Raw genomic sequence first — 17,174 nt, forward strand, 5'->3', positions numbered from 1 at the left:
GATGATTGTTGGACACTTCCTCAATTCTTCACTGAATCTATCACTGTATGGGAACTTGGTATGCTCGCTTAAACACATGCTTGGCTTCAGGTTTAGACAATTGCCATAGGAGATTCCTGGCAACATATCTTTGACTTAGAATGCTACTCTAACAGTAGGACCTAGAATGGTATTATAGGGTGACATATAAAAGACACAGTCCAAATAAAACAACCAAATGGCTGTAATCTGAAATAAACTGCAGCTTCTTTATGTAGATTTACAAGCACCTCAGATGGTCATTCCCTAGATATGCATGAGAAAGACACCTATTTCTCTGCATACCCTTCTAACATAACAGAGTCAGGATGGGAGTCATTTAGAGAGAAGTTTCTCACATAGGTAATGAACTTTTCTCATAGAGAGAAGAAAAGATATATGTAATAAGTCTTTTATTAGATACTGAAGAATGAGAAACAAACCCTCAACCACTGTCATGGTTAATATAGATCGGTAAAAAATAAAGTGGAATAACAAAATAGGGCATATCAAAAGAAGTCTTTAGAGAATAACATTTAGAGCCTCTTCCAGAAACCATCTCTTTGATTGGAAACAGGCACCACAAGAAACAATAGCAGCAATGTTAGAAATGCCTTTAGTCCGACTGACAGAAATTTCAGTCCATTTTAAAGCTTTTGATTTATGTAAGATAGAAGGGGGAATGGGGGTAGTCCATTGCTAAGGTAGACACACGAGTAAGGAGATTAGAGATATTCAGGTTATCTACCAAATATGAACAGCTTCTTTTGTCTTCTGGCACCATAGATAGCAACCGTAGAATGGATGTGAAGTAGGCCAAGTCTCCATGCCCATAGGTACCCACTCTCTGGTCCCTCTCATAGGAACCAAAGTGATGGACAATGTTAAAGACTTTAAATCAATTTTATGTAAATAACACATACACATGCAAGCATGCCTGTGTGTGTACATGCACAGACATATACTAGATTACAAAACTAACTGCTGTGGCCTACCCAGAGAACTCATGTCCCTCCTGCCTTTCCAGGCCCTTTTCAACACATCTTTTTCATCTTCTTCAGACCACGTTGGTCTTACCAAGTCATGCTGGTAAGGCCATCCACCTCTGCAGAGAAAATCTTTGCTCAGAACTTAGCGAACAACTTTCTTTGCTATGACTATTGTATAATAAATACATCTCAAATAAACAAACACTATAACAGCAAGTTACAGTGAGTTTCATGATACTTGGTATATTATTTGTCCTTTTCAATAATATGTCTTATATTCTCACTGACCTTGGAGAGTAAGTACAGTTGAAAACAGTATCACAAGAAGGCACAGAAGTAATTTATTTTTCTAAGAATACTAATTGAAATTAGAGTATATTCCTACATTAACTGAAGAAATAATAATAGAAAATGCATCATGATGATGGAAATAAGTAACACTGTCTAAAGAATATGTTTCTCTGTTATTTAAATATGTCAAAAGAAAGGTTTCTATTAACTAAAGCAAAGCTAAACCAAAGAAAGAATGAGTCAGAATGGTGTGTCAGTTTCTTTTCCAGTGACCAATGTCCTGTGGTCTAAAGACTCATTGCTTCTTATGTCTCTTTAGGTATGAATGCCTCTGAGAGGTGTTTACTTATAGGGAAATTATTCTCTACCTACTACATGAGAAATGTCCAGCTCTTCCTCAAGCTAAGTACCACACTTATATATGACATCCACCCTTCTTCTTCTTCTACTTGGGTGCCAACCTGCTGACCATCCTTATGATCACAACTTATGACCACATTTATCATCTACATTCATCAGTTAAGCAATATTTTTTCTTTTGTTTCATTCTCAGCTATAGTCTTATCAGGCACACTGCTCTGAGAAGCAGAGCTTGAGAACGCATCTCCTCAAGGCTCCCAGCATCAGACACACTACTCAATGTGTCCTCACTTACCTGTGCTTCCAAACTGTTGACTTTTTTGAGAAGGCAATATATTCTACCTACTTATTACATTTTGATTTGTTGTGAGATGTAAGATTTTTAATAGCAGCAATTTTACCTGTCTGTTACTTAAAGTTTGCTAAAGGCCTAGTTTAGTTCCTGGGGGGGGGGGGGGCGGAAGTCAAGAAATATCAAATGAATGCTTAAGCACTTGCCCAATACTGTTCTAACTAGGTCTCCACATGATGTCACCTATCAAATGACCTACCAAAAATCCTTGGAAGCTGATATGAGAGTAGATTGACCTAAATGTTGGAACCTTTTGTGGACTAAGTTGATGCTCAACTCAATAGAGCGCCTGCTGAAACAAAAGTGAAGGATCCTATAGGAACCTTCCAGAGATGCAGACAGATGCTGACCTCCTTACAGGATAACATATGAGAACTGAGTCTTCACCGTAAGAGATATCTAGTATAAATTCAAGCAAAAAGACTCGCAATTCTCTCAGAAATATCAATTTAGCAAACATGCTTTGTAATAAAGTATTTTTTGAGAAATTAATGAGCTTCTACAGAAACACAAAGCATATTTTTATCAATAATGTTATTTACCTCGAGAACTTCATATATATATGTATATATACATACATATATACATGATATACATACACACACACATATATATATGTATACATATACATATGCAATCATATATGTACCTGACATTAATTTCCTTTTTCTAATTTTCCCCATGATCTCCAATACTTTTTCTTCAGAAGTTCATATCTTCCTTTTCACTTAATTTTTGATAATCAATTAAGTCCAAAAGAAAATGCTGCTAAAACATCATGTGGCATTGGTATATGTTGTTGGAGAGTACCACCCATAGTACAGGAAACTGACCAGTTGCTACATCAAAAAAAACCAAAACAAAACAATAAAAACAAAAAAACAAAAAACAAAAACAACAACAAAAAAGCCAAAGAACAAAGAACAAGACAAACAACAACAAAAAAAGGTGTTGCCCTGCCAGTTAACACCTACCAATAGCTTCTCTGTAAGGAGTGGGGCTAGAGAAAACTTCTTCCATCTTTGCCAGAATTTGGACTGGTTTTATATGGTTTATCACCATAGCTTGTATGAACTCATGAATGCAACAGTCATTCCTTGGCCCAAAAACATCTCACGGAACCCCACCCTCATCTAGCTGATATTAAAATCTGGTTTCCTAATTGGTTCTTGATTATGTCAATAAAGAAGTCAGAAACCAATTGCTGGGCAAAAGGAAAAAGGTCAGATTTCCTGGTCCCAAGCAGAAGAGAAGGGACACAGGGAACGAGGTCTTTTGGGACACAGGAAAGGAGGTCTTTTGGGCAGGCTTTGGAACGAGAATGATCATGTAAGGCCTTGGGGCACCTAGAGCCTGCAGCCTCCTTCATAGGCAGGGGGGCCAGGCATGTTGGTGGGAGCTAGCTCATAGCTGATGAGATTAAACCAGGAGATTCAGTGCTGAGAAATGATGCCATCTGGCTAGTTTTAAAGTAAAACTGTCTAGTGTTTTCTATTCACAGAGCAAAGGTGTGCAGAGAAAGTACAGCTGGGGCAATAGCTGGTGGTCTGGCAAAGCTTGCAGAGATGGAAAGGAAGAGTGTGGACAGTAGCTCCTGGATTTCCTGGGTTGAAGGATGGTTGCAATCAAATTGTAGCAAGGGGGATTGGAGGGGTTAGAGTGCAGGCTGAGGCACAGGGCAAGGAGGTAGTGTGTTTACAAATTTACACACACCACCATCCTCTAGCTCCTCCTCACCTTCCATCTCCTCTTTCACATATCCCATGAGTGGTGGTGTTGGGACATCCAGTCTCTTTTTCTCATCATTTGGAAAAATTATGTATCTCCATTGATTACTGCTTACCCAATGAATTTTTTTTTGAATGCTAGAAAGCAAAGAGCAGAACTAGAACTCAGTGAAAAGAGAAAAAAAATGTGACATAGACAAAATGACTTAATTAAACACAGTATGAACTAGCAGATCTTTTGGGGACCCATAGTTATAAGGTGTCAGCTGAAGGCAAACCATGTAAACATCTTTCTATGGGTATTTTGTTGACAAAAATTAGAATGAGGGAAGAAAGCAGTTCATGACAGCAAAGAGAGGAACTAATGGTGAATGTGCAAAACAAGAAACACAGGCTCCAAGGAGGTAAGTCAAAACTGGGGTGCACTTGTTAAGTACTTGGAATGTGATGGCAGCAACAGAGAGTTTCTTTAAGTGACTGAGGCCGGAAATATTTCTTTAGAAGTATGACAATCTAACAGACATTAATACACAAATAAATAGCTGTCATGCAAAAGAATGAAAAAATAATATATAGTAAACAGAGGAATACATTCTGAAAGGATCAGGAAACATCAGGTCAACAGTAGCTTAGGAACAGACCTTTTAAAAAGTGGGACCTCCTGGTTCTGGAAAGACTCAGTGTGGCAATATAAGGCAAAACCAGAACAGGGAAGTGGGAAGGGGTGGGTGGGAGAACAGGGGGAGGGAAGGGGGCTTATGTGACTTTTGAGGAGTAGGAGACCAGAAAAGAGGAAATCATTTGAAATGTAAATAAAAAATATATGGAATAAAAGAAAAAAAGTGGGACCTTCCACGTGGACACGGAGAACCAAGGAGTCAGGTGCCCTGGAGGATGTAGAAAGAACTTGGAGAGAAGTGGTCAAGTCCCCAAGGGACCCTCCAGACACACTGACCATAACCTGCTCACTGGCCCAGAGTCCTTTCCTCACTTGATTATAGTAAAGTGTCTGGAGTCAAATGTCTCCGTATCATGATCCCTAAAGAGCAAAGTCATTTGCTTGGCTGATGGCTGCTGAGTTCTGCCAAATAACAGAACCATAACTGTGATCTAATCTGTGGGTTTGGCCAAAGAAAATTTTAGTGTTCTAGATGTAAAAGGAAGCCCAAACTAATTCCAATGATAAGTAATTTGTGTCCAACAGAGCAGGAGTCCAGATGAAGACAAGACCGAACAAGTAAGATTTGTTCCAAGTCATATAGACACACATTTAGGGGGAAGTCAAGAGACCAACATAAAAAGAGAGGTTAAAAATATATGCAGGTAGTGACATATATTTTCAAACACAGACAATTTTTTTTCTGGTACAGAGGATTCTAGAAGAGTGCAGAGTAAACAGAATCCATTACTCCACACGTCGTCTTCCTTTTCTAGCTTTCCTTAGAGGAAAAGCCATCACCCCCACAGCTTCTTATTGGTTCCCCAAACCACTGACTGCTTGTTCTGTCTGGGAGATGTCCTTTGGCCACACCTTTCTGAAGAAAGTTTTCTTATGCATTCTTTGCTGAAATGTCACCAGAAGTCAGTAGGACTGTTGGAAGCACAGAACAGCCTTCCCCGATGCCTAGTGGGCACAGAGATAACCCAGATCCAGCATAAACCTGGGTGTTGCTGGAGGTTGTCAACCAACAGGGTGAAACCTGGACATCAGCCACTCTGTTACATCCTATGGCATTCTGCTAAGTCAACATCACAGATTTGGTGGCAAGCTGCTTCACATCTGTCAACAGCTGTGATCTGACAGAGCCCTGCTACGCAATATTTACATAACTTAGATAATTTATTTTCTACATCCCATGGCTGTAAGCAAATTATTTCTTTTTTTTCAACATGACCTGGAATCATGCTTACTGCAATGAGGTACTCCAAGCAGAGAACAGAACAAAGCATGTTCTATAAATAACAAACCTATAATTTGTACAAGAGCTTGACTTGCTTGAATGAGCCCGCATTCCAGCACATGGGTTGTTACCCTGATTTCTCTTACGGGTCATGACGGAGCGAGATAATTACAGTCAACTCCAGCATGGAGAATGCGCTGCTTCACTTCTCTAAGGAATTTCCTTTTAAAAAATGGGTGTGACTGGTTATAAATTAGCTTTCTGGGATCTTACGGGTCACTGTATTGTAGACATAAAATACATCTCAAGCAGGAATCTCAGTCCTAAAAACCAAGAACAATATTTCACCATGTAAGACAGCAGCTCTCCACCTGTGGGTTTTGTCCACCTTGGCAAACATCTATCTCCAAAAATATTTCCATTATGACTCACAACAGCAACAAAATAACAGTTATGAAGTAGCAACAAAAATAATGGTATGATTGGGGGTCACCACAAGATGAGGAACCGTGTTAACGGGTCACAGCATCAGGAAGGTTGAGAACCGCTGCTGAGGATAAATACAAACCTTGCATTTTAACTAATTCATGTAACCCTCAAAGTTCAAAAGCCAACTACCTCAATCACAGTGCTTAACATATTAAAAGCCCATGTCACCAAAATCGTGATGTTCACCACAAATGTGTGAAGAAATGACAGCTTTCATGTCAGTTCTTACCATATTAACTAATATCTTAAGACATTAATAATAATCATTACAATTCAGTATAATTGGGTATATAATAAAATTTTTAAGTTCAGTATAATGCAACCCTGGGTAAACTTTGTACCACAGGCACTTTTTATAATCTTCTTTATAAAACTGGATTAGTTAATAGCTCATAACCAAGGTTGCAAACCCCATGGCAAAGCCAGCATTGGCAGGAGTGAAGAGAGCTAAGATGGCATGAGGAACCCAAAAGTAAACATTAGAAGAAGTTAATGAAGACACTGCCCCAGTCAAGGGGGCATCTCAGTGGTGAACTAAGTAGCTAGGGGTTCATAGCCAGCAGCCCTTGGGAGTAGAAAGACGAAGGGACAGTGTGTGAGTATACCACAATACCTAGGCATGAGGTATTACTACATATTAGTATCAGAAGGACTGTTACAAAAATGTTGTACAAAGAAATATTTACATAGAGATGACAGGATAACAACTCTCAAAGGACGGACTGAGGCATTTCCTTTTGTTTTCTACAAGAGTTCGTAAAATTGATGTTAAATCTCTAAGTATCTTCACTGTCCAGCGAAACAACATGGGGTTAGATGCTTCTTTATCGAGTGTTAAATCACAAATTCATTTTCTCTAATATTTACATGTGTCTCGCCAATCCCATCTTAGTAGTTTGCGGCTGTGAGGGAATTGGCCCACTGTGGGTGTTAAATGTGTAAATGCAGAGTTGTTTGCAGTATTCTCTTACTATATATTAACTGGCTGCTGGGTCTGAAATGAGAACCTTTCACTTCTCAGACTGGTGAAGACAACCACGTGGCCTTGGGAGCTCTATCTCTGACCTTGGTAGCATGCTGTCTATTTATTGTTACTCTTGCTGAGAGATTTATCAATTCTATTGATTCATCTTTCAAAGACCCAGGGTTTTGATTCATGTACCATCTCACTGCTTTCTGACTCTCAAGCATTATCGATTTCTCTTCTTATCCTCTTTATGTTCTTAGTCTTCCTTGCTTCAGGTTTATTTTGCACTTCTAATTTCTTGCGGTAAGAACTAGATTAGCAATTTGAGATCACTTCTTGGTTCTAGTGTCTTCATTCAGTCTTGTAAGTTTCCCTTCCAGCAATGCTGCAACTGCTTGCAGAGAAAATATTTCCTACCATCTTTAAGGATTAGTACTGTATCTGACTCCCCAAACAAATACACTTTATTTTACGCCAATTGCCTAAATCTAGAGTGCTAGTGCTAAAGAAAATTTCCCTTTATAAACCATAGGACCTAGAAAACCCCTTATTAAATTGTCACTAAAATGCAAGCACTAGGGCATCTGTACTTTAGCAGGATGTCCAGCTTCGGTTGGCATGACAACCATGTGGCCTTGGGAGCTCTATCTCTGACCTTGGTAGCATGTACATTACAGACAAGTCCTTTCTACTCTTGGATTCTGGGAAGATAATACAAAGCATGACCAACAAACCCTTTCTACATGTCAAGGTGTGAAAACTATCCAATGCCCATAGTGTTAGAAGATTAAAGGACTAACCAGAAAAGACAGCAGAAAACTCTGCATGAGTTATGTATCAGTTGTGTCAATGTACAGGTTCTCCATGTACTGTCCCTAGATGACTAGATGTTACTTGGGGGCATATCAGAAACACAGACTTTTTTTATTAGATATATTCTTTGTTTATATTTCAAACATTGTCCCCTTCAAACATTGCCCTCCCCCCCAAATCCCGTAAGCCATCTCCCCTCCCCCTGTTCCCCAATCAACCCTCTCCCACTTCCCTGTCCTGGTATTCCTCTACACTGCAGCATTGAGCCTTTTCAGGACCAAAGGCCTCTCCTCCCTTTGGTGTCTAACAAGGCCATCCTCTGCTGCCTATGTGTCTGGAGCCATAGGTCCCTCCATGTGTACTCTATGGTTGATGGTTTATTCCCTGGAATCTCTGAGCGATACTGTGTGGCACTTATTGCTGTTCGTCCTATGTACTTCCAACCCCTTCAGCTCCTTGGGTCCCTTTTCTAGCTCCTCCATTGGGAACCCTGTGCTCAGTTCAATGGCTGGCTGAGAGGGGGCTCTGTATTTCTCATGAACTAGCAGAGCCTCCGAGGTGACAGCTATATCCATCTCTGGTCAGCAAGCACTTGTGGGCATAGATAATAGTGTCTGGGTCTTGTAACTGTATATGGGATGGATCCCTAGATGAGGTAGTCTCTGGATGATCTTTTCCTCAGTCTCTGTTCCACACTTTGTCTCTGTTTCTCCTTCTGTGGTTATTTTGTTCCCCCTTCTATGAAGGACCAGAGTATCCATACTTTGTTCTTCCTCCTTCTTGGGAATCATTTGATATGTGAAATGTATCTTGGGTATTCCAAGCTTCTGGGCTAATATCCACTTATCAGTGAGTGCATACCATGTGTGCTCTTTTGTGATTGGGCTACCTCACTCAGGATGATATTTTCCAGTTCCATCCATTTGCCTCAGAATTTCAAGAATTCATTGTTTTTAATAGCTGAGTAGTATTCCATTGTGTAAATACACCACATTTTCTGTATCCATTCCTCCGTTGAGGGACATCTGGGTTCTTTCCAGCTTTTAGCTATTATAAATAGGGCTGTTATGAACATAGTCCTTATTATGTACTTGAGAATCCTCTCGGGAAATGCAGACTTTTAAGGCTGTACCCTAGCATTTGACCCAGGCATCTATACTATGCTAAGGCCTTCTGGATGGTTCTGAAGAAGCAAAATTCTGACTGACACTGCTCCGGCAAGCATACAACTCAACAAATGAGATGCTTACTCCCAATCCAGAAGGACTCATGATATGAAAGGAAGATTTTATCTGACTGGGACAGACTAGGCTGAGATTTTGAACCAGATAAGACCTCATGGATCACATTTACTCAAGGTAGTAGCTAGTTCAGAAAGAAAAGGTTATGGTTCATATTCAAGAAAAGGTGGATGTACCAAAATATTCACAGTATGCCTGGGTTTTGTTGGGATAATGTTCCAAAGGTATGTGCTAGGCCTAGCTCCTCAGCCAAACTGCCATCCTTTCAAAATAGAAGGTCACCTTACCATAATAAGACAATAAGTTTCAATTCATGTCAGTGCATAGGGCAACGTAGTTTTTATTCATGTACCTTTCAAAAGGTATGTTCTAATTTTTCTTTAGAATCATTGATATATACCCTCCAAGTTCTTTGAATATGTTGTAAAAGTGTCTTCATTGATACACATAATAAACATTCTTTCATCTTAGAACTCCTCCAGGAATACAGTCAAGAATCAGCAAGCATGTGTTAAACTTCACAGCAAGACTTCAAGTCCAGTAGAGAAAAATAGCAAAGCATTATCTGCAGCTCAGGAAAACTAGGAGCTGCCAGGTAGGCCCTGGGACTGCAACCTCAGCAGAAAAGAACATAAGGTCCCAGGATTTCTTTTCTTCTTGGTGGCCACAAGTTGAGTATCTCTAATCAAAACACCCAAAGTCTGGAAGACTCTGAAACAGAAATTCTTTTAAAGTTTTGAGTTCAGAAATAGTTCAGTTTTAGATTTTCAAATAAATGATGTTTGACGAGTAAAATCTATACAAATATTCCCCAAATTAAAAAGCCTTGAGGATCTGAAATAAATCTGGTCCTAAGCATTTCACCAAAATTGGCACCCTGAAGAGTGCTGAGAAGGAATCAGGAAAGATCCCTGCCGTGGCTTTTCCCAGAGAAGATGGATACACATGAATCACAGATTTGTCTTCTGGTATTTGAAACACTCTAGTTGGACCTGGCTTGGATGAAAGTTCTCACATCTTTAAACACCAAGATGCAATCTGCTCATTGCAGCTCTGGGTCCAGCCAAACCCATCAGCCCTTTCATTATCGCTAGCCAACTTGCCAAAGGTGAGCTTCTTGGCAGGAAGGGTGAGTTTGTTAGGCAGGAAAAGGAAAGGTCAAGCTTCCTCCTCGCAGAAGCTTTTCTCCACTTATTAAGGGATCTGTCAGAAGAAAGCCAGGTGAACTGAAAATAATTGGTGCCCTTACCCTTCAATTCTATTACTTATTAGAAGCTCTAATAAAAGCGAAAAATCAGAAAAGGTCAAGAGGGACTTCTGGGGAGGAAGGATTAACATCAGATTTTGTTGCTTCCTGCTGGATTAGCTTTCATCATGAAAAATTCTGAATTCTTCATAGGAGACATCACTGATTATATTTGCTGTTCTAGTCTCATTTCTCCTTCCCTCTTCATCCTAATTAATCAGGTTGACATCTGGGTCACAAAAACCACAGTTGGAAATCCAACAGACTAATAGGGCCATGCAAACAAATTCTTCACACACAATCTGTCTCACACAAACCATCTCTTAGGAAAAGAAAGACTTAATTTTTTTTAAAGTGTGGGGTTAGAATAAATTAAATCAAAACTCCAAACCGGTGTTCAAGGACAGACACCATGCCACCTTTATTCCAACCTAGACCAGTAAGGAAATCACCAGCAAGGATTCTATTTACAAAAGTAGGATTTTAAAACATCTAAACTTTTGAGTCTCGTGTAACTATACTATTCAATAAAAGTTCAATTTGTGGTATACTGTCAATCTCTTCATTGGGGAATGAAAAATATACTTATTGGGAAAACATGAACTCTAGGTTGTCTAGGCTAGATAATACCTTTGACATTCTGTTTCAAGCAATGAGACACCATGATACAACATTAATAATACTAGATGTTGTGATCATTGACTTGATAAGTCATTCTTTTTAAGCTAGTATTTGCACATAAAGAAACAAATTAAAAATGAGGTATAGAGCTAAACAGAGAATTCTCAACTGAAGAAACTCGAATGGTTGAGAAGCACTTAAAGAAATGTTCAACATCCTTAATCACCAGGGAAATGCAAATCAAAACAACCCTGAGATTCTACCCCATGCCAGTCAGAATGGCTAAGATCAAAAACTCAGGTGACAGCAAATGCTGGCAAGGATGTGGACAAAGAGAAATACTCCTCCATGGCTGGTGGGATTGCAAGCTGGTACAACCATTCTAGAATTCAGTCTAGCAGTTCCTCAGAAATTTGGACATACTTCTACTGAGGACCCAGTTATACCAGTCCTGGGGATATACCCAGAAGATGCTCCAACATGCAATAAGGAGATATATTCCACTATGTTCATAGCAGCCATATTCATAATATTTATAATGGTCAGAAGCTGGAAAGAACCCATATGTACTTCAACAGAGGAATGGATACAGAAAATGTGGTACATTTACACAATGGAATAATACTTAACTATTAAAAACAATAATTTCATGAAATTTGCAGGCAAATGGATGGAGCTTGAAAACATAATCCTGAGTGAGGTAACTCAGTCACAAAAAAACACACATGGTATGTACTCATTGATAAGTGAATATGAGCCCAAAAGCTCAGAATATCCAAGATTCAATTCATAGACCATATGATGCCCAAGAAGAAGGAAGACCAAAGTGTGGATACTTCAGTGCTTCTCAGAAGGGGGAACAAAATACTCACAGGATGTAATATGTGGACAATGTGTGGAGCAGAGAATGAAGGAAAGCCATCCATAGACTGCCCCATCTGGGGATCCATCCCATATACAGTCAAAGAACCCGGACACTGGACACTATTGAGGATGCCAGGAAATGCTTGCTAATGGGAGCTTGAAATGGCTGTCTCCTGAGAAGCTCTGCCAGAGCCTGACAAATACAGAGGCGGATGCTAGTAGCCAACCATTGGACTGAGCATTGGGTCCCTGATGGAGGAGTTGGACAAGTGACTGAAGGAGCTGAGGGAGTTTTTTGCCCCCATGTGAGGAGCAACAGTGTCAACTTGCCAGACCCACTGGAGCTCCTGGGGACTGGACTATCACCCAAAGAGTGTACACGGAGGGACACATGGCTCAGGCCACATATGTGGCAGAGGATGACCTTGTTGGACATCAGTGGGATAGACAGCCCTTGGACCTGATGGTGTTTGATGCCCCAGTGTAGGGGAATGCCAGGGCAGAAAGATGTGAGTGGGTGGGTGGGTGGGGGAGCACCCTCATAGAGGCAGGGGGAGGGGAGATGGAATAGGGGGTTTATGAAGACTAGACCTGGAAAAGGGAAATCATTTGAAATGTAAATAATGAAAATATCCAATTTTTTTTAAAAAAAAAAGCACATACTGGTCAATACTAAACAGGTGTACATCTGAGTAACACTAAGCTGACTTAGTTTTAAACACTGTTTATGTACAAAAATATGTATGATAAATTCTTATTTTGTGTGAAAAAAATAAATTCCATTATATGAGAATATGTTAGCTACACATATGTTTCTGTGGCCACAACATCTGGTAGAAACAAGTCCTCAAGAAAGGAAAGCTGTAGGGTTGAGTCATTTCTTCAATCTAAATCCACCATCGGAAAGCAGACATTGAAGATCGTCTGGAAAAGTGCTTAACAAGTTTTCTTGTGGAGCACAATCCAAGTTCAGGAGATGAGGGAGACCAGTACAAAGGGAAACATGCTGACACATAAAACCTGCTGTCCTGGGAGACACTCAGCATAATTTACTCAATGGGGCCACATCTAACATATCTGTTAGTTTCTCTTTTCCATTTTTATTATTTCAAGTTCACCGCAATAGTCAGTCATTTGGAGGTGCCTTTCCCCACCACTACCTATTGTTCTCTATGATGACTAATCTTGGTTGACAACTTGACTGCAACTGGTACCAAAGGAAACACAAGCTACTGGGAATACCTGTGAAATATTTTCTTGATCAAATCAACTGAAGCAGGAAAACTCACCCTAAATCTGGGCAGCACTTTCTGTTGGCTACCCATAGCAAAGGACTTGGAAGAAGGAAGCTTGTTTTCCGCCTCATTGTCCTCACTCACTGTCTCTATGTTGTAACAATTCCCAAGAAAAGTTAAGACCATTAGATCTCAAGGAATATTCCAGGCCTTCAGTGCTAGATTGGTACTGCAGAAACAACCAGCCTACAAGACTGTACAATTGCTGGATAATAAGTCTCTCCAGTGTGAGACAGGCATTGTTAGAATATCTGAAAAATCTTAGGTTCTATCAGTCCTCATCCTTTAGAAAACCCTGAATAACTCAATCTCTAATTCCCTTTCTTACTTTTTAAATAGAACAAGAATTCCATGGTTTATAGCAAGTCCTATCTGCACAAGCAAATCTTTAGTTTTAGAATACAATTGAAAAATTCAGGAATATATTTTAAAGAAGACTAGCATACACGGTTCTATACATTCTGAGTTTTGTAACCCATTTTGGCAAAAAAAAAAAAAAAAAAAAAAAAAAAAAAAGAAGGAAATGTGTGTCTCCTATTAAGATAAACAATAGAAGCCTGGGGCAACAGGGAATAAGGAACCTGTAAGAGTCTTTACATAAGGCAAAATTGACCAGATAACAATAATGATCTTCCATTATCCATTGTCATTCCTTGGGTCAAGATTGCCTTGGACCCAAATAGCACCAACTGCATCATTCATCTTAACACTGGTCCATGTGCAAGCACATTTTCCAGATTCTGCTGGCCCCATTTTCTTTCTTCCTCCTTTCTATTATGAGAGTGATATTTGAGTCAAATATCAAATATCAAAGCCTTATTAATTAGAACAGGCCATTTTAAAAATTACTTTATTCATGTGTATGCTAAAGAATTGTCTACAAAAGGAAAAAAATATCACTTCTCACTTTTTAACTATCATCTCCTATGAGAAAGAGTCTTAGTACACATCATTTCTCTAATTGCATATTCTGGTGAAATTTCAGTAGCATAGATATGTCATGTATTTAAGAACGTAATGCATGTTTTTTTGTGCTTTAAGCATCAAGAGTTTACCCATTGAGAATAGGCTTTAACATCTTGGAATGAGGTAATCTCTGTCAAAAGTGCATAATCATTTCTTTATGTATCTGGAAAGAGTTATGTACACCCGCAGGAGGGTGTTGTTTACACATGTGTATGTGTGGAGGCAGGAGGACGACCTAAGGATGATCATCCTAAGAAATTCCACATATATCCTCTGAGCTATGTCTCTCTTTGGCCTGGAGCTCACAAGTTAGGGTGGACTGGGTAGACCACAAAACCCAGGGATTCTCATGACTCTGTCTCCCTAGCCCAGGTAGTACACATGTGCACTATCATGTCCTGAATTTTTATATATGTGAGAAGAATCAGAATAACATCCACTTGTTTCTGAAGTAAGCACTTTACTGATTGATCCATCTCTCCAACCCAAGAGTGCATGGTCCTGAAGCATGTATTATCTGAGATCATTTAATTGGCATGCTTACTCTAGGATTCTGTGGGACATGAAGTTCCAAGATGGCCACCCTTCCTTCAACTTAGTCATTTGCATTGCAAAGGTCCAGAGTAGCAATGCATTATATCCTGAAACTCTGCTCCAAACTCACTGCCTGCAACCCCTGCCTGCCTTCTTGTCTTCTGCAGAACATATAAATACTAAGTATAATCTTTACATTGTGTTAGTCCACTTTGTATTGCCAGAGACACAAGACCACAGACTAAGTACAGCAGAAAGACTTGAGATTTATTTTAGCTCATAGTTCTTAGGTACAGCTGGTAATGACAGACTTATGTGGAGAGATCTGAGGCAGCTCAGAGTCAGAAAGAGTCATCAAGAGTCAGAAAGCATGTATTGCTCTGGTTTCCTTCCCTCTTCCAAAGCTGCCCAAATGGCTTTTTAAAAATCCTAACCACTTCTGAAAGGCCTTGCCTCTAAATACTATAGTTGTAGATTAAATAAGGACTTCCTTAAGACTTCACAGTGGGGATTAACTTCCAACACATGAGCTTTGGGGATATCCAAACCACACCATATATGAACACACACATAGTTGTTCCTATTGCAGAAACGTAAGAACTGAACTCACCTCTTGCCGCTTGAAGTTCTGGACATATTCTTCAAACTGTTCGTCTTTTGTTTCATCAGCCTTCCCCAGCTTCTGGAGGACCTAGTTTGTGAATGAAAAAGAAAATGCTTTGATTTAACAATGATTGAGGAGCAGGAAGACATGCTTGTTCAGTGGAGACTACCATCTTTCACTAAGAGTTCTGAGCAGAATCCACTCTCCACACTGCTACCTTTCCTGTTATGGACATGTGCTTGGTGGCTTTGAGGCTAAATAGACTTACATTTTAGTCTCAGATCCATCATCCATAGGATTTGTAATTTTGAGCAAGATTCATGCAACATTCCATTTGCTTGCTTACATTCCTTTAGGAAGCTGTGCATAACTTTAAGACTTAAGATAAGCTCTACTTGTCAATTTGTACCCAGAAGCTAGCAAAATGCATGATGCATAACGCATAAACAGAAATGTGTTATTCAGTGAAACAAGGCTTTATGACTAAAGCATACATTCTAAGGATGACATTCAATTCTCCTGAACATACTCCCTTCAATTCAATGAACATTCCAAGTGGCCACGGGTATAGAATGATTGAACAAGCACATGGTAACCACTGACTACCCAGAAATACAAAACAAATAAAGCAGGAGGGAGCATTTATCCAAACACCTCTGACAGTCTAGAAAGGCAGATCTACAAAATTAGATTAGTGCGTGTGTGGTGTGTTATAAGCAACATAAGGATGTTATAGAGTATTGTAACAGTATCCTGCAGAGTTCAAGACGTTAGAGAACAGTCTGCAGAGGTGATTTTTCAGCTGCTGTTAGTGACTCCAATGGACAGAAATGTAGTAGAGTTCGTTCTAGGCATTCAGAGAGATCTAAGCAAGAAGAAATACTACATCTGGACCTCAGTACAAGATGCCAAGAGAAGCATTTTTAAAAGACAAATAAGAAGCCATTTGAAGATACAGCTGATAGAGTTGAGTGCTACAGTAGAGTTTGGTAGTTGATGTTGGGTGTTCTTATATCTCATTTTTAAATTCTGACTTGTTCAAGGACATGGAAACTATAAACACTGAATTCTAGAAATTTGCCTTGTGACATCTTGTGGCATTATAAAATGTCATTTAAAAAAAGAACTTGAGCATCAAGTGTCCGTAAGTGTGTGGCTTTATTGCTCCGGTCTTCAATTCTATTCCACTGATCAATGTGTCTGTCTCTGTGCCAATACCATTCAGTTTTTATCACTATTGCTCTGGACTAAAGCCTGAGGTCAGGGATGGTGAATGCCCCAGTCATTCTTTTATTGTTAAAAATTGTTTTCGCTATTCTTGGATTTTTGCCTTTCAAGAGGAATTTGAGAATTGCTCTTCCCATGTCTTTGAAGAATTGTGTTGGGATTTTGATGAGAATGGAAATGAATCTGCAGCTTGCCTTTCGTAAGATGGCCATTTTCACTATATTAATTCTGCCAATCTATGAGCATGGGAGAGTTTTACATTTTCTAGGATCTTTGATTTCTTTCTTGAGAGACTTAAAGTTATTGTCATATAAGTATTTTACTTGTTTGGTTAGAGTTACCCAAAGATATTTTATAATATTTGTGACTATTATGAAGGGAGTTGGTTACCTGAGGCTACTGATTTATTTGAGTTAATTTTGTATCTAGTGACTTTGCTGAAGTTGTTTATCAGCTATAGAAGTTCTCTTGTAGAAAGTCACACACTTAAGGACACTTGATCTTTGACAAAGATGCCAAAAACATACAATGGAAAAAAGAAAGCATCTTCAATAAATGGTGCTGGTCTATCTGGTTGTCTGTATGTGAAAAAATGAAAATAGGCCCAAATTTGTCACCTTGCACAAAGCTCAAGTCCAAGTGGATCAAGGACCTCAACATAAAACCAGA

At 39.3% G+C, this 17,174-nt stretch overlaps 1 protein-coding gene across 1 annotated transcript in view; it reads right to left on the bottom strand.

Moving 5' to 3' along the window:
* Amph (amphiphysin) overlaps positions 1-17,174 on the bottom strand; it is a 202,534-nt gene that overhangs the window by 100,993 nt on the left and 84,367 nt on the right. Inside the window, exon 2 of the mRNA XM_052157423.1 lies at positions 15,285-15,365. Coding sequence (XP_052013383.1) covers positions 15,285-15,365 — 81 coding nt within the window. The remainder of the gene's footprint in view (positions 1-15,284; positions 15,366-17,174) is intronic.

Source organism: Apodemus sylvaticus, chromosome 14 (assembly GCF_947179515.1).
Source record: "Apodemus sylvaticus chromosome 14, mApoSyl1.1, whole genome shotgun sequence".
NCBI classification, from domain to species: Eukaryota; Metazoa; Chordata; class Mammalia; order Rodentia; family Muridae; genus Apodemus; species Apodemus sylvaticus.